Source organism: Bufo gargarizans, chromosome 2, assembly GCF_014858855.1.
Source record: "Bufo gargarizans isolate SCDJY-AF-19 chromosome 2, ASM1485885v1, whole genome shotgun sequence".
In the NCBI taxonomy this organism is placed as follows: Eukaryota; Metazoa; Chordata; class Amphibia; order Anura; family Bufonidae; genus Bufo; species Bufo gargarizans.
In genome coordinates this window covers 244,038,717-244,062,767 of record NC_058081.1, presented here as the reverse complement: position 1 = coordinate 244,062,767, position 24,051 = coordinate 244,038,717, and the positions used below count along the sequence as shown (strand labels likewise).

General features: G+C 45.2%; 2 protein-coding genes across 9 annotated transcripts in view; one reads left to right on the top strand and one right to left on the bottom strand.

Moving 5' to 3' along the window:
- The window catches only part of PUS7 (pseudouridine synthase 7), a 73,493-nt gene extending 53,715 nt beyond the window's left edge, over positions 1 to 19,778 (bottom strand). Inside the window, exons 1-5 of one of the 4 annotated variants that reach the window (XM_044280175.1) lie at positions 19,644 to 19,778; positions 18,041 to 18,114; positions 13,656 to 14,061; positions 3,136 to 3,220; positions 2,954 to 3,055 (exon numbers count right to left, since the gene is read on the bottom strand). In XM_044280175.1, the coding sequence (XP_044136110.1) occupies positions 2,954 to 3,055; positions 3,136 to 3,220; positions 13,656 to 14,061; positions 18,041 to 18,092 (645 nt within the window). In that variant the 5' untranslated portion in view covers positions 18,093 to 18,114; positions 19,644 to 19,778. Of the gene's footprint in view, positions 1 to 2,953; positions 3,056 to 3,135; positions 3,221 to 13,655; positions 14,062 to 18,008; positions 18,115 to 19,643 lie in introns of all 4 variants that reach the window. The other 3 variants (XM_044280176.1, XM_044280177.1, XM_044280174.1) reach the window with 3 other exon arrangements.
- Positions 19,733 to 24,051, top strand: part of SRPK2 (SRSF protein kinase 2) — a 142,274-nt gene continuing 137,955 nt past the window's right edge. For all 5 annotated transcript variants that reach the window (XM_044280171.1, XM_044280170.1, XM_044280173.1 and 2 more), the window contains exons 1-2: positions 19,733 to 20,054; positions 20,165 to 20,225. In XM_044280171.1, coding sequence (XP_044136106.1) covers positions 19,733 to 20,054; positions 20,165 to 20,225 — 383 coding nt within the window. The remainder of the gene's footprint in view (positions 20,055 to 20,164; positions 20,226 to 24,051) is intronic.

Sequence of the window (24,051 nt, the reverse complement as noted above, 5' to 3'; positions counted from 1 at the left end):
ATTCCAGATAGATATATAGATAGAGAGAGATATATATATATATATATATATATATATATATATATATATATATATATATATATATATATATATATATATATATATATTATATTGAGCAGATTCCGCTTTATAAATTAAAGCGGCTGTGTCATCTTGAACTTTCAGATTATACAGATGTGTAGGTCTCGGAGGTGTTACCCACGCATATCTAAAATGGGCCCCCGAAAAAAAATATAGGAGAGCACACTGCACATTCGTGGAATGCCCTCCATTCATTTCTATAGGAGTTCTGGAAAGAAAGCTGAGCAACGCACTTGGCTATTTTTGGAAGTTCCATGGAAATTCATAGACAGCCCACCGCGCAAGAGTGGCCACCACTCCATAAACTTCTATGGGACTGCTGGAAATAGTCGAGCCAGTACTCGAGCCAGCTACTTTCAGAACTCCATGGAAAAGAATGGGTAGCAGGCGCACTTGCACGGCTGCTCACCGCTCACTTTAGGATGCCCATTCTGGAGATAGGTGTGAGTTTCATGAACCTGACAAAGAAAATATTCTAGCAATACATCACCAATGTCTCAGATGAGACAACCCCCTTAAAAGTAGTACAACCACAAACGTGTTTATTCTCTAACCTGTCAGAAAGGTACATAATGTAAACCGTATTGAATAATCTTGTTACCAGTTCCCTCCCTTATGAGACAACAATCTGATCTCCAACAGGACAGGAAGTCAGTTACTTCTCTACTGATTCCTATGAGACTGACATTGAGACTCCCATAGGAATTCTTAGAGAAACTGGCATCCTGTCCACACACATAAGATGCTGTGTTATTTGGAGAGTCAAAGTGTTTGTCACATGACACGGCTGAGGATCAGAAGGGAGGTTATAACTCACAAATACAGTCACTGGTAAGAAGATTACCTTCACTACAGATTACATCATGTGTCTTTCTAACTGTGTTTTGAACATAGTTTACCCAGGGAGTGTGTTTTGAACTGACATTTTCCTGATTAGGCTTGGAGGATGCACTCTAAGTTGGTAGCACTGAGAGGTAGTGGAGTGAGATGTCTCCAAGATTATGAGCTTTTTGAGAAGATGTGGGAGACGTGCCCCCAGTTGTAATCAATAGACCACTGAATTATTAGGAGGAATAATTATAGCATAAGATCTTGGAAATGGTTGGTACGGTGGGCAAATACATCCAGATATACATGGATCTGGCCTTCGTTGCAGGGGACTCACCAGACCACTATCTCTTGGAACAGTTCTATGTAGTTGGCAGCTGACCCACGAAGTGTGGTACCCATGGAAACAATCTGAATAGCACACCTTTGCTGGTAAACTAGGAACCTAAGCTGCAGCAACTAGTGAGAGGATAGTCCAGCATATAGAGAAGAAGCTGATTAACAATTAGAAGCAACTGTGCAACTGGACAGAGCAAGAAGATAAGGGGAGTGCTGGTGATGGCAAATATGGGGGCATAGTAGTAGTTTGATTAATAAAGTTCCCAATAGAAGTAGCAGGGCAGCGATGGACATGGGCCGCCAATGTACAACAGAAGTATTTCCGTCATGACCTGTGACATTGATTTAGATGAGTTTTAGCCAACACAGAATCTGATACGTATAGGTACACAGGAGTGATCTTTTAACAATTATGTACCATTTGGGGCCTGAGATATGCTTGAATCAGAACAAGTGGTGGGATGGAGTTGCACTTTGAACCTTTTGTGGGCAGCAAATCCTGCACTTGTGTGAATATACATCCTCTGTATTGTGTTTGTTTTACACGTCTATTTGACCCGATGATGGGCGTTTAATCCCGAAACGCGTTGTCTCTTAGACATCAGATACAAATAGATATCCATTTATCTACATTTGGTCATGTGGAGTATTGGCTTGGAAGCGCACCATTGCTGGATCCCTTTAAATCACTTTTTCTCTGGTAAAAAGGAACCCATCATCTGCACCTATGCTACCCTCTCTGAGACGTCATACGTTACGCAAGGGCGCTAGGTCACTGCCGCAGCCCGGCACTTAATGCACCCCTTTTGTCAACGAATGCGGATTTCTGCAGGCAGGGGAAATGCGAAGATAGCGTAGAGCGATTCAGGAGGAAACTGGCATCGGAAACCAGGCAAGTGATGTCAATATGACGGGTCCAGGCATTGTAGGTGAGGTTATCCAAGAGTGAATAACCCCTTTAAGCTAGTGTTATCTTACATAGCCATGCAAATGCTGAAGCTGTGCAACAGAAAATCAATATAGTGAGTTGAGTTTATTTCTGCACATCAATGACTGTAGCAGTGAAATGAACATTAGTCTCATGCTGATGCACGCAGCAACCGCACTTAATAGTAAACGTGAAAATAATTTTTCTTCCGATTTACTTCTATCAGGATAGGAATAATTTGTATAACTTGAGCCAACAGTTGCATTAGCCAATTAAGATGCTCCAAACTTATATGATCCACTTCTTAAATGGAGTTTCCTTTTAGGTCTCATGCACACAGCAATTTGCTGTCCCTAATGCACGGACACCATCCAGGCGGCTGCCGCAGACGGATCCAGACCCATTCAACTTGAATGGGTTCATGATCCGTCCACAACGCCCAAAAACCCCCCCCAAAAAAACTAACATTCTTTTCCTCCCCGGTGCATAGGCACGAAGAGAAACCCCACGTCTCCATTCCGCTCCGCAGCTTCCAGACCCATTCAAGAGTATAGGCCCACATCCGTGATGCGGTACACAAATGGCCGGTGCCCGTATATTGCGCCCTTAGTCTGCAATTCTCATTCCTTCAATTATCTTCAGATCCCTGATATTCAGTTTACAACCTGTTCCTAGTTTCAGAATTTACACAGCACAGCACATAGGTCTATGTTGCATTGGGTTCGGGTCAGTTAAACCCACAGCAAGGCCACGGTAGACTCATAGTGACAACATTACCTCTATAGATACATTGGATTCTTTATTTCTAAAGAGCTGAAGGTCTTCCAAACGCTTCTTTTCATCCTCTGATAAGACTGAATAAATGTCTTCTGGTGGATCCTATAAAGAGAAGGAATATCAATTTACTAAGAAAAAGACAAAAAATAAAATTAAGCAAACATAAAAATATTGAGATTTACCTCATCATCTGCTGGAACAGATAAATCATTCAAGTAAGTGATCTTTCCATCTTTTCCGATTTCATGTACAACAAAATCGGAATATCTAAAAACAGAAATTTAATAATATATAAGCATAAGGATGAATATGAATTTTTTTTCTTTTGTTTTTAAAATCATACGACTATTCTTATTTTCTCTGCTTAAATAGTATCTCCATCTATGGCACAAATGCTGACAGTAAACAGGACAACTCTCAACTTAAAGGGGTCTCTATGGGATTTTGATATTGATAGCTGATCTTCAGGCCTCCAGCACTTGGCTCATGCTCCTCAAAATGATTTCAAGAAAATGACTGGACCTGCATTTCAGTTAGGGTCTCCCTAATTCCCTTGAGCAATTAAAATGCAACAACCCTTTTGTGTTGATTGACTAATAAAGACCAAAAAGCAGGATTCCGATTAAAGGGGTTGTCAGAGTTCAGAGCTGAAGCCAGATATATCCCCATTTTCAGCCTGGCTGAAAATTGGGATAACCCCTTTAACAGTTGAGCAATTATATCGGTGCGTGATATAAAGAAATTTTAGAGGGCCACTAAACCCTGAAAAACAAGAAAAAACGCAATTGGACTTACCGGTAATTCAGTTTCCTTGAATCCACCATGACGGCCCACAAAGAGATTGACCCTTGACCTCTGTAGGGGCAGGAACACAGAGTTTAAATTCCCCCCACCCCTCCACCTCCTCAGTGCTTTACAAATTACCCAAAAGGTGGAACAAAATTAAAAGGATATTAATTCATACCCTTTAGCATATATTTTTTCCTCCGTGTGATAACTTATACACACACACACACACACCTCTATGTGTGTATATATATATATATATATATATATATATATATATATATATATATATATATATAAAAAATTATAATTTTTTTTTTTTTTTAGGGATGGGAATAGTACGGGCCGTCATGGTGGATTCAAGGAAACGGATTTACTGGTAAGTCTAATTGCGGTTTTTCCATTTCATCCACCATGACGGCCCAAGTGGGTGGGGATATCGCCTGTAAAACCCTCCGGCCAAAAAGAGCTTCATTCGAGTCCGGAAGATTAAGATGATAGTGTCTTACAAAAGGTATTTGCGCTTGACCAGGTTGCAGCCCTATAAATCTGGTCAAGCGAGACACCTCCCTTCTCAGCCCAAAAGGAGGCAGTGGCCCTAGTGGAATGGGCTTTAATGGTACCAGGACTGGGTTTGCCCTGTATCACATAGCAACACTTAATGGTGGATCTGATCCATCTAGCTATGGGGGATTTAGCTAACTTTTTCCCCTTATTTCTTCCTGAGAATTGTATTAGGAGATTATTATCTGTCCTAAATGCTTTGGTAGACTCGAGGTATTGAATGACTGTATTTCTAACGTCTAATAGATGCATTTTATCATTTGACCCTGCAATTTCGGACCCAGTGATAGAGGGTAGGAAGATTTCCTGGTCCCGGTGGAAGGAGGAGACTAGTTTAGGGAGGAAACCTGGGTCGAGCGTTAGACGAATGTGATCTTCGCTGATTTGGAGATATGGTTCCTTGCAAGAAAGGGCCTGAAGTTCTCCAATACGTCTGTCTGATGTTATTGCCATCAAGAAAGCAGCTTTTAGGGAATGGTGCTTTAAAGAAATATCTGATAGTGGTACGAAGGGAGGTTTTTTTAAACCTTGTAGGACGATGTTTAAGTCCCAAGTTGGAGCTCTAGATTTTAGAGTGGGTCTTAGTCTGGTTGCTGCTCTAATGAATCTCCTGATCCATCTGCGATTGGCTAAACTGCAGTCGTAGAAGGTGCCAATATTTGTACTTTCAAAGTACTAGGTCTCAATCCTAATTCAAAGCCATTCTGAAGGAAGTCTAGAATTTTATTGATGGGAGGAGAGGAGGTGTCCGGGTGATCAACCCCTAACCAAGAGCAGTATTTTTTCCAGATCTTTAGGTAGATGGAGGATGTCACTTTTTTCCTACTGGCCCTGAGTGTGAGAATCACTATCTGAAAGGCCCTTACTCCTTAAGTTTTCGCTCTCAGGATCCAGACTGCCAGTCTGAATATTCTTGGGTCGGGATGTAGAAGAGGGCCCTGGACTAGCATGTTTCCCTGAAAGGGAATCTCCCAAGGATCTTACAGCGACAGTTGTTTCAGAGTAGAAAACGAACTCCTCTTTGGCCATATGGGGGGCTATCAGGATGAGAGTGGTTGGTTCTCCTAGGAACTTCTGTATGACTCGAGCTATCAGAGGTATTAGGGGAAAAGCATATGCTAGTTTCCATTTCCATTGTATTGACAGAGCGTCTATTGCCCACGGTCCGTCTTCTAGATTTAGGGAGCAAAAGCATTCTACCTGAGCACTTCTTCTGGAAGCGAACAAGTTTATTTCTGGCTGACCCCATCTTTCCCAAATCCTCTGGAAGATTTTTCTGTTCAGGGACCATTCTCCTGGATCTATTCTTTCTCTCCTCAGGTAATCTGCCACTGTGTTTTCGCATCCTTTTAAATGGACTGCGGAGAGCGACAAGGTGTTCTCTTCTGCCCAGGAGAAGATTCTTTTTGCCACTGCTCCCAGTAGGCGTGACCTTGTCCCTCCTTGATGCCGCAAGTATGCCACCGTTGTGGTATTGTCGGACAGTATCTTTAAGTGTTGTCCTTTTAATAGGTCTTCCCCCTTCTGTTATTGCCTCAAGGACAGTGTACAGTTCTCTGTAATTGGATGATCTTTTTCCATCTTCTGGCCAAGTACCTTGCAGTAGATTGTCTCCTATTTTGGCTCCACCAATCGAGATCCGTCTTCACGGACTGTGGAATCCATATATTTCTGTCCAAGTTTACCTTTTTTCCTTCCTATACTCTTAGAATCCAACTTTGGATTACCCTTGTGTGGCTCTGGCACCAGGGAACCGAGGGTATGCAGGCGGTTAGGCTTCCTAGTAGACTCATGGCCCTTCTGATGGAGAATCTGTGAGAACTCTGAAACATTCTGACCTTCTCTATCAGCGCTGCTGTTTTGTCCTGAGTAAGAAAGGTTTTTAACAAGTTTGAGTCCAATTCTACACCTAGAAATCTTATTCTTCTGGTTTGAATAAGACTGGATTTCTTTATGTTTATGATCCAACCAAGACTCCTTAGAATTTCTGAAAATCTTTTGAGTTGCAGATAGATTTTCTACTTCTGTTCTGCCCAGAATTAGGAAATCGTCGAGGTATGGGATAATTGTTATACCCTCCCGGCGAAGAAAGGCCACCATCTCTACCACGATTTTTGTAAAAATTCTGGGTGCCGAGGAGATGCCGAAAGGAAGGGCGACATATTGAAAATGGTGGATCAAACCGTCCATCCCTTTTATTGCAAACCGTAAGTACTTCTGATAGAGATGATGAATAGGAATATGGTAATAAGCGTCTTTGAGGTCAATCGATAACAAACGCCCCTTTCTGGATCAGAGGAATTGTGGATAGGATGGTTTCCATCCTGATCTTCCTGTAAAGAATGGATCTGTTTAAAGGCTTTAAGTTTATTATGGTTCGAAGGGACTGGTCTGGTTTCTTTACTAGAAAGAGGTTGGAATAGAATCCTCTCCTCTCTTCTAATACTGGGACCTTTTGAATTACACCTAGATCTATAAGGTCTCGGATGCCCTGCCATATTTTTGGAAGTTCTGTTCTGGGCCGAGATACAGAACCTTCTTGGGGGGACTGATGTGAATTCTATCTTGTAGCCCTGGGAGATTACGTTTAGAACCCAGGGATTTGAGGTGATTTGTTCCCATGAAGATAAAAACCCTATCAGTCTGCCCCAAACTTTGGCGTCATTGTTGTTTATTCTGTCTGTTTTGGGGATTGAGGATGAAGCCTCTCTCTCTGCCCCCTTTAGGGTAGCTCCATCTGCCGGTTTTTCTTTTACCCCTGTAAGATCTTTGCTGGGGTTGAAACTGACGAAAGGGCTTTTTTTTTTTAGTTTCCCTGTCTTCCGGGAACCCTTTCTTTTTATCCGCTGCTCCTTCTAGAATTTTATCTAGAGTGGGACCGAAAACAAATTCCCCTGAAAATGGGATAGAGCAGAGTTTAGCTTTGGATGCTTTGTCCCCTGACCAGGCTTTCATCCATAGTGCCCGCCGGGCTGCATTAGAGAGAGCTGCGTCTTTGGCAGAAAAACGGATGGATTCCGCAGAAGCATCTGCTAAAAATGCTGTGGCGGATCGAAGGAGTGGGATAGAATCCCTGATCTCTTCTCTGGAAGTTTTGTTTTTTAGGCGTTTGTCTAGTTCACCTAGCCATATATACATGGCCCTGGCTACGGATGTTGCTGCAATATTTGTCTTAACTCCGAACATTGCTGACTCCCAGGATCTTTTTAGGAGCCCGTCCACTTTTCTATCCATTGGATCACCCAACTGAGATGAGTCCTCAAAGGGTAGAGCGGTTTTCTTTACCACCTTGGCTATCTGTATGTCCACCTTAGGGGTCTCATTATATGATTTACATTCCGCTGGGTCAAAGCAGAGTCTATTCCTAAACTCTTTGGGGACCCCTAGCCTCTTCTCTGGATCCGACCACTCCTCCAGGATCATTTCCTGTATGTTTTTGTTTATGGGAAAAACAATGGAAGTTTTTTACCTAAGACCCCTGAACATTTCGGCTTGAACAGTATGGGGCTTAGGGGTGTCCTCAATTCCCATTGTGGACCTGACAGCTCTTAGTAATTCCTCCATTTCATCTGAGAAGAAAAAATATTTTTTATCTTCCTCCATAATTTCCCCTTCTGACAAGGGATCCTCATTAGGTATTTGTCTAGATGTGACGGAGGCTTCTTCTACATCCTCGGCATCAGAGGAGGAGATAACAGATAGTTTGCGTTTCTTAGGAGGGTTGGGGTTGCTGGCAGGAGCTGACATAGTGGCCAAAGAAGATTTGATCTCATCCACAATGAAGGTTTTCATTTCTGAAAGAATATCTGGTTGCTCTTCTTTCCATATTTCTGCCGTGCAGGCTCTGCACAGCCTTTTCCTGTAATTTTCGGGGAGCTTTTTGGAGCACGCACTGCATTTTAAGAGTTTTACTTTAGTTTTAGACTCTTTGCTGCCCTGGAAGTGAGGAAGCAATCAGATATACTGTAATTAGCACCCAAATTTTAAAAATGAAAAATTCCCCGGAAGGGACTCACGGTACTGATGGCCGAAGGATCAGAGCCTTCCTGTAGGTGCTTCAGACATCACGGTGCTTGCAGGCGAGGGCTGACTGAAACTGCGATTCTTTTGAATCCTACCCCGGCGTCTGCCTGTCATCCAGCTGTGCCCCAGGCTGATGGCGTGTGCCTGCGCCGCACCAGCCTCTTGAAAGGTATGTGCGCCGCACGGCCCGCCTCCTAATGCGCCGCACCTACTCTCCCAGCCGGTCACATGCTGCAGAGAAGGAGGATCGCCAAGTGCAGTGCGCGAGACACCTCGTGAAGCCGACACTCCAGACTGCTTCCCAGATGAAGGAAGGACCGCAGGCCTCAGCATAAGCCGAGACGAGGGTTCCTTGTTGCTCCAAGCTGTCCAGCCTTAGCCCATGCCGCGGGAGGACAGCAGGAGATTCCTGTAAAAGAATAAGATTACTACCCCCCCTAGTAGGAGGGCTCTCTCCACATGTTGGCCCCTGTAGGGGCAGGAAAGCACTGAGGAGGTGGAGGGATGGGGGGGAATTTAAACTCTCTATGTGTTCCTGCCCCTACAGAGGTCAAGGGTCAATCTCATTGTGGGCAGTCATGGTGGATGAAATGGAAAAACACTGGCAATAACCTTCTAAGGAAAGCTTGTCTTTAGCTCTTTCTGCATGGATACCTGCAAGCAGCTACAGATCAGAAAAGTGCCCCCTTCCCCCCAGCCCCTCCATCTTCGGCTGGGGACTAGCATTGTGCATTAGCGAAAGCTCACAGACAAAACAGGAATGGGAGCAGCTTAACATACCTTTTACTTCAATGAAAAGTCAGAGTACTGTGAAAGAGGTGGAAACTGCAAAACCTCCCCATGTATATTACAGGCATACCATACAGTACCAGGGCACTGACTATACAGAAGTGCTACCCAGCTCTCCCAGGTACCTGAATGTCAAGTTGGCCTATACAAGCAGGATGGATTTCTCACTGTCTGCCTAGGTAAATATGACATTCATCAGTGTTGGAAGCTAACAAGTCTTGTGGCACTCTACACACTATCTAGAGACTGTTACTATTATATTCTGTAAGTAACCCAGCTTTCCCAGCTGGAAAATACAAATCTGCCTAGCTGTGGCACTATTCAGGAGTCAGGACCGGAATTTATCTTGGTAGATTTAGTATTCTGCAATCTCTATTACAGTTTCATATGGTGTAAACCCCGCTTTCCCAGGATCCTGAAAGGCAAATCTGCAAAGTCATTTAGGAGCAACAATACCGGGAAAATTTACGTAGTTAAGGACATTAACTGCAGAAGCATGGGATTAGTCTACAAAAATCACATGTGAATGTGGGAAAGAATATGTTGGTAAGACAGATAAGGAATTGAGGAGAAGGATAGGAGAACATTTGAGTGATATAAGGAATGGCAGAGACACATCGGTGGCACGACATGTGAATACCGAACATGATGGTAGGCTGGATTGCCTTTCCTTTATGGGGATTGAACAAATTAAGCCAGGAATGAGACGGGGCGATTTTGACAAGAGGATCCTTCAATGTGAGGCGAAATGGATCTTCTATCTCAAAACGGTCCATCCATCCGGTCTAAATGAACAACAGAATTACTGCTGCTTTTTAGGAGTATAGTCGCAGTAAAAGGAGGACTAGGAGGGGTGTAGTCTGGCTAAGTCTCCCTTAGATCTCACATGTTCTCATCTCAAATGATGAGCATGTGGGATTTGATGGCTGATTTGGCTAGAATAATGATTGGGGTAACTGGATAAAAGATGTCACACTATGCATTCCAGTAAATATATTTGTTTCCATGGTCCAGCTGTTAGCTGGTATCTTGAGTATCGTGGCGTGGGTTCGGCTGTCCTGCCAACTTTAAATCCTGAATGCGATTGTGCATACATAAAGAGCAGGCAAGTCATCATTTGCCTGGCGATCGGGCTGTGCGGGTATGAGCCTAGAGGTTGCTATGCAACTAGCAACGCTCAGACGCAAGCCCTGACCTCACTTCCGGTTAGCCCGCACCATGTGATTCCAGCTTCCGGTCCGGTGGAACTCATGCGAGCGGCGTGGGTTCCACATGTAGTAACATGCACCCTGATGGATACAGACAGGTGAGGCAAGTAATCATGGGGGGCGTACACTCACAACTATTGAGTGCTCACCCAAATCACTGCCATTTGTGGTGAGACACTGACTGACATGGGACACTTCCCATGTTACAGTAAGGATAAGAACTACCCACTAACCTGAGTGAAGATACGAGGCTAAAACCACCTTGATCTCTAGTAAGTACACTGAGTCTGTTTGATAAGCTACTTTATATGCGGCAATCAGAAATATATGTGACCTGTACTTAGTGTATGTTTGTGATTTTGATTTTTAGTTGCCCTTGAATACATGTGCGAAGTCCCTTGATGATGTCTGGAAAGAAAGACAGAAATATGGCATGTAGGGCGTTGTAATTAGGGCTATATAGAACACTAGACCCATACTGAGGGAAAGGTTCGGTGTGGGGTCGCCCCTGTCGGGGCGGGTGCTCCATGTGTGCTAGGCAGGCTATAAGGACAGCCCCTTACCCCTAGGAAGGTAGGAAATCCATAATAGGGTGTATTAGGAGCGGATTTGGTGCCAACTACGACACAAGCACCTTAGTCACACTGGTCCCAGGTATTAACAACTGCCAGGACCTTCCTCTACGGTTTGTGGATCCTGCTAAGACGGGGTAAGATCCACCCTTTTTTTCATTCATTAGTACATGATTTGATATAGTGGAGGTATTTTGTTGTTATTGTCGTCTCTCACCCAGTGTGAATCACTATTTTAAATGACTTAGTAAATGTTACGTTTTATGAATCCCAGTTTACAAAATGAATCTGTTATATTTGGGTGTAACCAGATACCACTGCACACATATCCGGAGTGGTGGTATAATTAATATTATTATTTCTCTTGTTAAAATATTCCAATCATCTTAAAAATGTCTTGGCAGTTAGGAGGCTGGGCGGGCGCTCGTAGCGTAGCTCACTACGTTACGCGCCTTCTCCGCCCACTTTATGAATGAAGCAGGCACCGGGCCCCGCTGCCATTACAGAAACAGATGCCGGCCCCCATTCACTACACAGGGACACTGTTATGGGGGGGGGGGATCTGTGGATGACACATAAGATAAGATGCTATATATGTGTCATCCACAGATGCCCGCATAACAGTGCCACCCACAGATGCCCACATAACAGTGCCACCCACAGACCACCATTAGTTCAAAACCCACCAAAAGCACACCTTTTGGTTCTAAATATTTTTTTTCTTATTTTCCTCCTCAAAAACCTTGGTGCGTCTTATAGGACGAAAAATACGGTAATTAATTATAACTTTTTGTGAATTGGGACATTTAAACTTGCTTTTGTTTAATTTTTATTCCAATTAAAATCTAGTAGGAGTCGGAGTAAATTTTTTGCCGACTCCAGGTACCCAACATTGCCTCCGACTCCTCAGCCCTGATTGGCACTGTTACCAAATTTATTTTTTACTTTTGGCAACCATCCAACAAAATGGCCATGCTCACTGTGCAGACAAAAATTACGCAGACTAAACCCAGCCTCATCCTCCTAAATGTCCTGGTTCACATTCACTAGCATCAAAGTGGGGGGGAGAAGTCATGGCTGCAGCCTGAGAGAACAACGTGCTGCTTTTCCATTTTTTTTTCTATTGTCTGCAACTGTGATATCTGATGACACAAGAGCAAATACAGACACATAAGGAGATTATGTTCCAGCTTGTTGGCTGTTCTTTTGTTTGGATTCTGAGTTTAGTGTCCCTTTAAGCTCACTTTTGGACAAGTAGAGGCACGATCACATAGCTGGCAGTATAAGGCTGGGTTCACACGGGCGTGTCCGGATTAGGTCCGGATGCGTCCCGGTGTATTGCGGCAAACCCGCGCGATTAGGTACGCAATTGCAGTCAGTTTTGACTGCGATTGCGTTCCGATGTTCAGTTTTTATCACGCGGGTGCAATGTGTTTTGCACTCGCGTGATAAAAACCGACTGTGGTACCCAGACCCGAACTTCTTCACAGAAGTTCAGGTTTGGGTTAGTTGTAGTGTAGATTGTATTATTTTCCCTTATAACATGGTTATAAGGGAAAATAATAGCATTCTGAATACAGAATGCTTAGTACAAGGTCAATTGAGGGTTAAAAAAAATAAAAGAAATTAACTCGCCTTGTCCTCTTCATCGCGCAGTTCCCGGTCTCTTCTGATGAGCTGTCGGCTAAAGGACCTTTGGTGACGTCAGATCACATGCTCCAATCACATGGTACATCACCGTTGTGATGTACCATGTGATTGGAGCATGTGATCTGACGTCACCAAAGGTCCTTTAGCCGACAGCTCATCAGAAGAGACCGGGAACTGCGCGATGAAGAGGACAAGGCGAGTTAATTTCTTTTATTTTTTTTTAACCCTCAATTGACCTTGTACTAAGCATTCTGTATTCAGAATGCTATTATTTTCCCTTATAACCATGTTATAAGGGAAAATAATACAGTGAATAGACTGTCACCTAGCAACCATGAGTGAAAATCGCACCGCATCCGCACTTGCTTGCGGATGCTTGCGATTTTCACTCAGCCCCATTCATTTCTATGGGGCCTGTCCTGCGTTACAAACGCAGAATATAGAGCATGCTGCGATTTTAAAGCATTGCAGAAGTGATGCGTGAAAAAAATCGCTCATGTGCACAGCCCCATAGAAATGAATGGGTCAGGATTCAGTGCGGGTGCAATACGTTCACCTACCGCATTGCACCCGCGCGGAAATCTCGCCCGTGTGAACTCAGCCTAAGAGTAGCTGAAAAGAAGTTTAAAAAAGTTTCTACTATATTGTACACAAATGTTACCAATTGATACTACATGTCAACAAAACCTAAGGGGTATTCCAGGATTTTAATATTGATGGCCTAGCCTCAGGATGGGTCTTCAATAGCTAATCGGTAGGGGGGGGGGTCCAACACCCCACACATCCAGTAATCCCAAGCACCAAAACTACACAGCTCTGCTCATTTTGTATAGGACAAAGCTTGTTACTGCAGCGCTGCTCCCACTGAAATAAATGACTGCAGCACTGCATTAACCAGCTCCATCCCCTACACAATGGGCAGAGCTGTAGTTCTGGGGCCACAATGCTCGGGAAAAGCTGGGAGGCAGAGGTGTAGGACCCCCGCTGATCAAATATTGATGGCATATCCTGAAGAATATCGATGGCCTATCCAAGAATAGACCATTAATATATTTCAAGTTCCAAAAGTGACAAAGCCCCAATGGACATACGGTGAAGCAATGATATTACCTTTCCTTCAGGATTCCAGAGAAGCCTTCATGAGAACTGACAAATTTGGTGATCCCAACGTCAAGTTCAGTCAACCCATATTTCATCATGTCGGCAAAGCTTTCAGGGTCCCCATCACCAGGCTCCCCCACCAAGAGTTCATCTTCTCCTTCACTCCCATCATCCTCCTCTGCTTTTGAGAGTTCAGCTTCAGCAATAATTTCTGTTTCTATGGCTTTTTTGGTTTTGAGAACAGTTCCCTGAAGCGTGCCATCAGATTCAGCAGTAAAATCAATGTCTGAAAGTCTTTGCTTCTTGGTTTCATCTGTGGTGAGGTCCTCAGATGTGAGGTGGCGTTTCAGTGAAATGGTTGTCATTTCAACAGACTCCATATTTCGGAAGGCACTGTGGAACTTTTTACGTAAATCTGATGGATAGAAGAAAAATAGATCTTTACAAAGTAAATGAACCTTTAAAAATAATGAGATGCCAAACTTAATGGGGTTACTCTGGAGTAATATTGATGAACTATCCTCTGGATATCAGATCAGCGGGATCAGACACCCGGGACCCTCACCGATCAGCTATTAGAAGAGGCCAGGCGCTCTTTCCAGGCCATGTGACGTCAGCGTACATTGGTCGCGTGGTCGATTTTCAGCTCAGCCTTATTCAAGTGAATGGGGCCGAGCTTCAATATCAAGCACATCCGCTATACAATGTAAAGTGCTCAGCTTGGTAAGAGCCCACCGCATTCCTAAGACAGCCGACTGGCAGGGGTACTTGGACTCAGACCCCCGCTGATGTGATATTGATGACCTATCCTGTGGACAGGTCCTCAACATTATTTTCCAGAGCCCTGTTCACATCTGTGTTGTGGTTTCTGCTTAAAGGGTTTCTACCACTTCAGTTTGACCAAATTAGCTTTCGGACACTAGCGATCTGCTAGTGTCTGATCTCCATAACCATGCAATTCTTAGAGCTTTGTGTGGAGCCGTTTCATTAAAAAACTAACTTTTATTCCTATGCAAATGAGCCTCTAGGTGCTATGGGGGCGTCTTTTCAGCACCTAGAGGCTCGGTCTACTCACACTGTATGCCCGCCCATCTCGTCTTGAATGCCTGCCTCCATTACAGCCATTGGACGAATTCACGCGCCTGCGCCGTTCACTTCTGTCATCGGCGCAGGCGCAGTGAATAAATTATACGCTCCTGGTGCCGGATTCCTCACTGCGCCGACTACGTCACAGTGAGGAAGCCGGCATCAGGAGAGCGGCCTTCACTCACTGAGCCGAAGACAGAAGTGAACGGCGTAGGCGTGTGAATTCGTCCGATGGCTGTGATGGAGGCAGGCATTCAAGACGAGATGGGCGGGGCATACAGTGTGAGTAGACCGAGACTCTAGGTGCTGAAAAGACGCCCCCATAGCACCTAGAGGCTCATTTGCATAGGAATAAAAGTTAGTTTTTTAATGAAACTGCTCCACACAAAGCTCTAAGAATTGCATAGTTATGGAGATCAGACACTAGCAGATTGCTAGTGTCTGAAAGCTAATTTGGTCAAACTGAAGTGGTAGAAACCCTTTAAAACAGATGATATGGCACTGTAAAGCACCTCCACCCAACAAACCCCAATGACTTGTAACAGGGTCTATCTGGTGTCATGGTGTCTGTAGTTTTGATGAAAAAAACGCTGCATTAACCCCTTCAGAAACCTAACATTTTTCACCTTTTGCAAATCTGACATGTGTCACTTTATATGATAACCACTGAACACTAACTTATCCAAGCCATTCTAAGATAGTTTTCTTGTGCCATATTGTATTTCAAATTACTGGCGAATGATATGCTTTACCTTTATTTATATTTAAAAAAAAAAACTTACAGAAAATGTGATTTTCTCCGCTTTTAAGACAGCTCCCCTCATATGAAATGCTCCGATGCTCTTCTTTGCCCTGCGCAGAGCAAAGGCTTTTTTTTTTGGAGATCCGGTGACGCACCGGGCTCTCCATGGGGAAAGCTAGGCCTATCAGTCGCGGTGACGTCACCAAACACGCTGCTGGGCGGAAGCCTCCGTCTAGCAGTGTGAAAACTATAAACAAACAGCCCTTGCCCTGCGCTATACAGAGAAATGCTCCAGTGCTCATATTAGGGGGGCTGTCTGGGTGAAAGTGGGGGTATGCCCAGGTTCAGCCCTGAACCCAGACTACCCCTTTAAGGACCAATTCAGTTTCTAAGTGACTTTGAGGGGCCTATATAATAGAAGCACTCATAAATTACCCCATTTTAGAAATAACACCCCTCAAACTATTGAAAACTGATTTTACATATTTTGTTAACCCTTTATATGTTTCACAAGAATTAAAGGAAAATGGAGGTGAAATTTCAAAATGTTTTATTTTTTTATTTTTTTGCAGATTATCAATTTTAAGCAATTTTTCCTGTTACACGGCAAGGGTTAACAGCAAAACAACCCTCAACATTTATTACCCTGATTCTGCAGCTTACAGAAAACACCCCATATGTGGTCTCAGAAGGAAATATGCTTTTTGCTTGAATGGTTTTCAAGCGCCATGTCACATTTGTAGAGTCCCTAAGGCAGGGATCAGCAACTTTCAGCACTCCAGCTATGGTGAAACTACGACTCCCAGCATGCACACTTTCTTTACCGTTTTCAGAATACCCACAGAAGTGAATGGAGCATCCTGGGAGTTGTAGTTTCACACCTGGAGTGCTGAAGGTTGCTGACCCTTGCCCTAAGGTATCCCTACAGTGGAAACCCCACTTTGGAAACGACATACCTCAAGGAATTCATGTAGGGATGCACTGAGCACTTTGACCCCACAAGCATTTCACTGAATTTGGGAACACCTGCTGTGAAAATGAAAAATTTCATTTTTTTTCCAATAGAAAGTTGCTTTAGGCCCAGATTTCAAATTTTTACAAAAGGCAAAACAAAAATCATGCCACAATTTGTTACTCATTTTCTCCTGAATACAGCAACACCGTATATGTGGTAGTAACTCGCTGTTTGGGCACACAACAAGGTGCAGAAGAGAAAGAGCACCACGCGTGTTTTAAGGCTACTTTCACACTTGCGTTCAGAGCGGATCCGTCTGGTGTCTGCACAGACGGATCCGCTCCTATAATGCAGACAATGGGATCCGTTCAGAACGGATCCGTCTGCATTATATTTTAGAAAAAATTCTAAGTGTGAAAGTTGCTCAGACGGATCCGTCCAGACTTTACATTGAAAGTCAATAGGGGACGGATCCGTTTGAAATTGAGCTATATTGTGTCAACTTCAAACGGATCCATCCCCATTGACTTACACTGTAAGTCTGGACGGATCCGTTTGCCTCCGCACGGCCAGGCGGAGGCCGAACGCCGCCAGACTGATGCATTCTGAGCGGATCCGCATCCACTCAGAATGCATTAGGGCAGTACGGATGCGTTCGGGGCCGCTTGTGAGAGCCTTTAAACGGAACTCACAAGCGGAGCCCCGAACGTTCGTGTGAAAGTAGCCCAAGATCTAGCTTGGTGATTTATATAGTACTGCCTAATACATGCTGTATAGTACTGCGTTGGAACTGCCAGTTTTACACCGACACCTTGTGGGCTGGTCCTGATGGGCCTCCCTAGCTAACAGGGTCTGAGGCCTTTGTAGGGCCTTGGGCTGCCTTAGCAACCATCGGCACCCCATGATTGCATCACAGAGAGCAGATGGGTACAGAGAGGGAGCTCCCTACCTTTGTAACCCATTAGGTGCAGCAATCAGCAATGACGGCGGCATCAAAGGGGTTAATCCTTCGGAGTGCTAACCTATGCCGGCAAATAGAGTTGGGCCCTGTCGCTGATCAAGCAACCACAGCCCCTGTCCCAGCCCGATCTTGGAGTGAAACGCTGCGAGTACTCAGGGTCCCTGGGGCTGCGCTGCATTGTCCTGACGCTACATGCAGTCATGTGACAGAGCGGGCCGGAGAAGACCAGGGAGGGTGCCTGCTGCAGAGACCGCCGGACCTGGAGAGGACAGTGAACGTATTTATTTTATCTCTGATCTGATGTGAGGTCCTGATATGGGGGTCTGCTCGGAGGAGCCGATACAGGGGTCTGATGAAAAATATTATTTTGTTATTTTCCTTCTTGTCTTATCAGGTGCGTCTTATAAACTTAAAAATACGGTATACAGTGGATGGAGCAGGAAGAAGAAAGGTCTGCTCACTGCGTAGTGGCCATGCCAGCGTACTGCAGCTCACAACCCACTCCAAAAATCCTGCAAACGTTGCAGATCATGCAGTTTTTCTGTACAGATTTTCGTTCAGAAAAACAAAGTATAATACAGGACCGGCAAAGTGAAAGATCTGCCAAATCTCACGTACACAGTGCGTATTTTGTACATGTGGAAATTAACCTGCCGCACTGTTCGTGTCGTTCTGTACCTTCTGTAGAGCGGTCTTCCCCATAGACTTCAATGGGGTTGTTAACCTGAAAAAAAAAAAACATGGATTTTCTGCATAGAAACCTGCGCCGAGTGCAAGTAGCTTAAGGCCCCTTTCACACGAGCGAGTATTCCGCGCAGGTGCAATGTGTGATGTGAACACATTGCGACAGAGCGGAATCCGGACCCATTCATTTCAATGGGTCTGTGTACATGAGCGTTGGTTTTCACTCATCACTTGTGCGTTGCGTGAGAATCGCAGCATGTTCTATATTCTGCGATTTTCACGCAATGCTGGCCCCATAGAAGTGAATGGAGCTGCGTGAGAAATAGCATCCGCGAGCAAGTGCGATGCGTTTTTTCACGGATGGTTGCTAAGAGATGTTGTTCAAATACTTTCAGTTTTTTATCACGTGTAATGATAAATGCATTAAAAATCTATAAAAACACGATTGCAGACAAAACTGAATGACTGTTTGCGAAATCCCACATTTTTTCACTTAACGAATCTGGACACGCTCGTCTGCAAGGGGCCTAAGGCTCTGTTCACGCATTGTCAAAATCCTAAATCTACATAAAACCCCCCTCCTATGGCCCTTATGCACACAACCTTATTTTGTTTCCTGTTCGTTCCGTCTTTTTTGCTAATGGGTCCGCATCAGTATGTCCTTTCCGTAGCCCCCGCAAAAAATTGTGCATGTCCTATTTTTTCCTAGTTTGCCGACAAGGATAGGCATTATTACAATGGATCCACTCCAAAAAAAAAAAAAAGATAACGGCCGTTGTTTGGGTCCGCATCCGAGCCGCTAAAACGGATCCATTCATTTCAATGGAGCTGCAAAAGATGCGGACAGCACTCCGTGTGCTGTCTGCATCCGTGGCTCCGTTTTGCGACCCCGCAAAAAAAATAACATGTTCTATTCTTGTCCGCGATTTGCGGACAAGAATAGGCATTTATATTGCCGGCGCCCGTTCTGTTCCGCAAATTGCAGAAGGCAACACGGGCGCTTTCTGTTTTTTTTTGCGGATTCGCGGACCGCATAAAACGGCACGGTCGTGTGCATGAGGCCATAGCCATATGGACGTCATCCTTTTTTTGGTGGATCTGCAATTTGCGGACCACAAGACACATACGGTTGTGTGTATGAGGCCTATATCTGTGGTTTCCACAACCCCATTCCTATGCAGTTCTGGCTGCATGCGGAAATAAGGGTCATCCTGCTCATTTCATATGGAAACACCGAGGATTAGCCGCAGATCCTGGTACCAATCTGCCATCACAGCAAGTCTGTAGCCAAAATCTGAGGTCATAGACTCCAACGTGTACGCTCTGGGGTGGCCTACTATACAAGGCACACAGCATTCAGGCAGAGAAGATCCGAAATGTCCCATGTGATGATACATGACAGAAGCACATGTATTGTGCGTATACCAACTGCACGACTCGCCTATCGCCAGTCCCCGCTTCCTTCACATACAGAAGCCGCAGGGACCACGCAGTACCAGTACACGGCGACACTGCACCTGTACACGTCCAGCACGGTCACAGGCCCCGCATTGTCTGCACAGCACTGACCTGTCACCGGCCCTGGATGGGGCTGGAAGCGGCCAACGTACAGCACGTGTCCGCCAAGAAAATAACGTAGCCGGGAGGCGACCACGCGCATGAAGCCCTCACTGCACTTAGGAGAGCAGCCTTCTCTCGTCCGCCACCACCTGACCTCCAGTCCTCCCAGCCACAAACAAACGAGTCTCGAGGCAAGAGCGCCCCCTACGCTCTCGGCTCCAGTTGTACTCCGAGGAGGCAGCGGTTGCCTAGGAGAGGTGTCAGAGGAGGGAGCGGGTGACGCAGTCTGTAGAAAGCAGCGCGTTGTACGGCGCGATCTTATTCATCTCATGGAAGCTGAGGGCTGCGCCTGCGTGGACAGAGCCCCGGCCGGCACCGGCAGCAGCGCGCAGGACAAGGGGGAGATGAGCTCGGGGAAGGGTAAGACACTGAACCGGCATGCTGCCCTTCTTATCCCGCAGGCGGCACCGGCAGTCGGCGCGGCCGGCACTGGGCTTCTAATGACCGTGTCTTGTCTGTCTCTTCTCCAGTGCTGGCCATGCAGGCCCGGAAGAGGAGGCCGAAGGGAAAGAAGGAGAAGGCTCGGAAAAAGTGAGTACCTCTCAGCAGGGAAGAGGATGGTCGCCCTGGGAGCATCCCCTCACAGGCACCCGTTCAGACAGCCCTGTATCACATAACCCCATACCTGCTGTGTGTCCTGGTCCTCCTGTCTATGGGCGACCATCCCTTATACAGGCAGCGGATTGGTGTTGTGTATGATGTACAGCGTATACCACCTGCAGCACTCGTCTATCGCCAGTCCCCACTCCAGCATGGGGCAGTGACATCTCTGTGCCTGCTGCAGCCGATCACTGGCCTCAGCAGTCATGTGCCGGACTGCAAGCATCACCACTGAGGCCATTGATTGACTGTAGCGGTCACGTGGATGGAAGCAAAGTCTGGTGGTCATCCGCACCGGAGCGGCAGGGCGGTTAGCCGGCGAGGAGTAACATGTCTGGCAGCTAGTTTAGGTTCTCAGAGAAACCATGAGTCTGTCCACCTGGCTGAGTACCCGAATGGTCAATCTCCAGGTAGTATGAATGGCATTGTCACCCGGAGCCACCTGTAACTAGAAGTCGTAGAAAGCTGGGTCACCGTCGGTGTGCTCGTGTCATGCCTATATTCCCCAGTCTGTCAGATTGTGCTCTGGTATAGTAGTAGTATATCATGTAGGGCTGCATAACGGGTCACACAGGGTGTTTAGGGCGGCTGATTGATCTTATACTGGCAGCTGCATCGGGGTAACTACAGCCATAGCACTTGCCATGGGCTCCAGACATTGGGGTAGGGGGCAATCTGGGGCAGGAACATTGTACTGTTTTGCTATAATGTGGATTTTCTGATATATGATGCTATTATACATGCCTTTAATTGTTGCTGGTTTAAAGGGGTTATCCAAGCCTGGAATTCTCCCCCATATTCCCGGCCCCTCACACTGATTCTACTAAGGGTACTTTTACACTAGTGTTAAAGTTTTCCGGTATTGAGTTCCGTCCTAGGGGCCCAATACCGGAAAAAACTCATCAGTTTTATCCTAATGCATTCTGAATGGAGAGCAATCTGTTCCATATGTCTTCAGTTCAGTCACTTATGGTATTTGGACTGAGAAAATACTGCAACACTTGCCGGAATGCCAGATCCGGCATTATTTTCCATTGAAATGCATTAGTGCCAAGTGTTCTGGCAAAACGGATTAGATTTTGGGGGTTATTTCCAGGCTCAGATAACCCCTTTAACTTTTTCACTAGGTGGTGGGGGCCCTATGTTATTATGCTGTGGGGCCCTGTGAATTCTAGTTCTGCCCCTGTCTGGCAGCTATGTCTGTTATTATCCATCATCTCCAGCAGATGGAACTGAAACATCAGAATATCACAACCCAAGAGGATGAGCGAAGATCTGTTCTGTGCATTCATGGAGTAGTCCTACTTTCCTTACACTTAGGGCTCGTTCGCATGAAAGTTTTTCGCATTGCGTATACGGGCCGTGTTTTGAGATCCTTATACGGAACCATTTATTTCAATGGTTCCAAAAAAAAAAAAAAAACTTACTCCATATGCATTCCTTTTCCGTTTTTCCATTCCGTTCACGTTCAAAGATAGAACATGTCCTATTATTGCCCGCAAATCGCGTTCCGTGGCTCCATTCAAGTCAATGGGTCCGCCAAAAAAACTGAACACATACGGGATGTACTCCGTATGTCTTCCGTATCCGTTCCGTTTTTGCGGAACCATCTATTGAAAATGTTATGCCCAGCCCAATCTTTTCTATGTAATTACTGTATATGTATATGCCATACGGAAAAATGGAATGTAATCGTAAACACTACTGAAACAAAAAACGGATCCGTTAAAAACATCCAGCAAAACACTGAAAACGCCATATGGTTGTGTGAAATAGCCCTTAGGCCTCTTGCACACGTTCCGTTCTGTTTTTTCTGTTCATTTCAATGGATCAGCAAAAAAAAAACGGAATTTACTCTGTATGCCTTCCGTTTCCATATTTCCGTTTTTCTGTTCCGTTCAAAGATGGAACATGATCTATTATTGTCCGCATAACGGACAAGGATAGTACTGTTCTATCAGGGGCCAGATGTTCTGTTCCGCAAAAAACGGAATGCACATGGACGTCATCCGTATTTTTTGCGGATCCTCTTTTTGTGGACCGCAAGATACATACGGTCGAGTGCATGAGGCCTTATACATGTTGCACTGCCGGAGGATGGGTTTCATTTATGAGGCGCAGGTCTAGCTATAAATTAGGAACATCTTTCGGCAGTCCTTGCTCCTAGATTGAAATCTGCCCCAACCACTGCCGGATGCGATGAAGGTGCGTTCAGGGAAAATCGTGCGAGCAGGCATGCAATTTCAGTCAGTTTTGACTGCGATTGCGTTCCGTTGTTCATTTATTTTATTTTTTTCTGTGCGAGTGCAATGCGTTTTGCAGGCACGTGAGAAAAAACTGAATGTGGTACCCGAACCCGGACTGAAGTTCGAGTTTGGGTTAGGTGTTCTATTAATTTTATTATTTTCCCTTATAACATGGATATAAAGGAAAATAATATCATTCTTAATACAGAATGCTTACTAAAATGTGGCTTGAGGGATAAAAAAAAACCCCAAAAACTCACCTCATCCATTTGATCGCACAGCCGACATCGTCTTCTTCTTCTTTCAGGACCTGCAAAAGGACCTTTGACGTAATCGTGCTCACCACGTGGTGAGCGTGGTGACGTCAGCGCAGGTCCTGCTGAATGAAGATAGAAAGATCTTCTAGCTTCATTCAGAAGGACCTGCGCTGATGTCACCGCGCTCACCATGTGATTACGTCCCTAAAGGTCCTTTTGCAGGTCCTGAAAGAAGAAGACGATGCCGGCTGCGTGTACAACGCAGAATATAGAACATGCTGCGATTTTCATGCACTGCACAAGTGATGCGTGAAAATCACCGCTCATCTGCACAGCCCCATAGAAATGAATGGGTCCGGATTCAGTGCGGGTGCAATCTGTTCTCCTCACACATTGCACCCGCGTGGAATTCTCGCCCTTGGGAAAGGGGCCTAACAAGATTTAAACTGACCGTGTTCAACCAGCTCTGTGAGATACAGATACATTTTATTGAATAACTCACTGGCTATACAAAATGTTTAATTACGGTACATGCAGTTACAAAAATATTCAGATCCAGGTGCTGGTTTGTTTCATGACACAACCCCTTTAAGGCTAGTTTCACATCTGCGGCTATCCTCTCTGCCAGGCTGTTGGCCAGACAAATACCATTGTGTGCAAGGTTTTCTTGTCCAGCTTCCCGCCATATTTGCTGGGTAGCGGCTGAACCTTGGCCAGATCCCTTTTAGAATTTAGTCAATGGTGTCTAGCGGGCAGGTGGCAGTATCCAGTAATGTCGGATCCGGAGAACTCTGGCAGGCTGTTTCCTATCGGAGAGCTCTGCCGCAGATGTAAAACTAGCCATAGATAGAAAAAGATTTCTTGCGTGGTGAATGCTGTAATGGGAAAAAAAAACTACGAAATTCGCGATTCACAAAGATTTGTTGCAGACATTTCTGTGACTGTCCCATTCACCTGAGCGGAGCCTGCAGAAATCCATGTGCTTGCTCCAGAAACAATACGCTTGCTGTATGTGACTATATGTAATTGGAAATTCACATGTGGCATATACACCTCAGAATCCCCGTATCCTACATGTAGACTTATCCCTGGGCCGCCGTGGATATAGCTTTGTAAATCCACCCTAATTAGGTGAGGTACATTGTGGACAGTGCCGTTATGCACCCATATAGAATATGGCAGCAGGAGAAAGGAAGCCCGAAAAGCCAGACCCCATCTGCCGAGTCTCATGCTTATATAGCGCACCGTATGTAT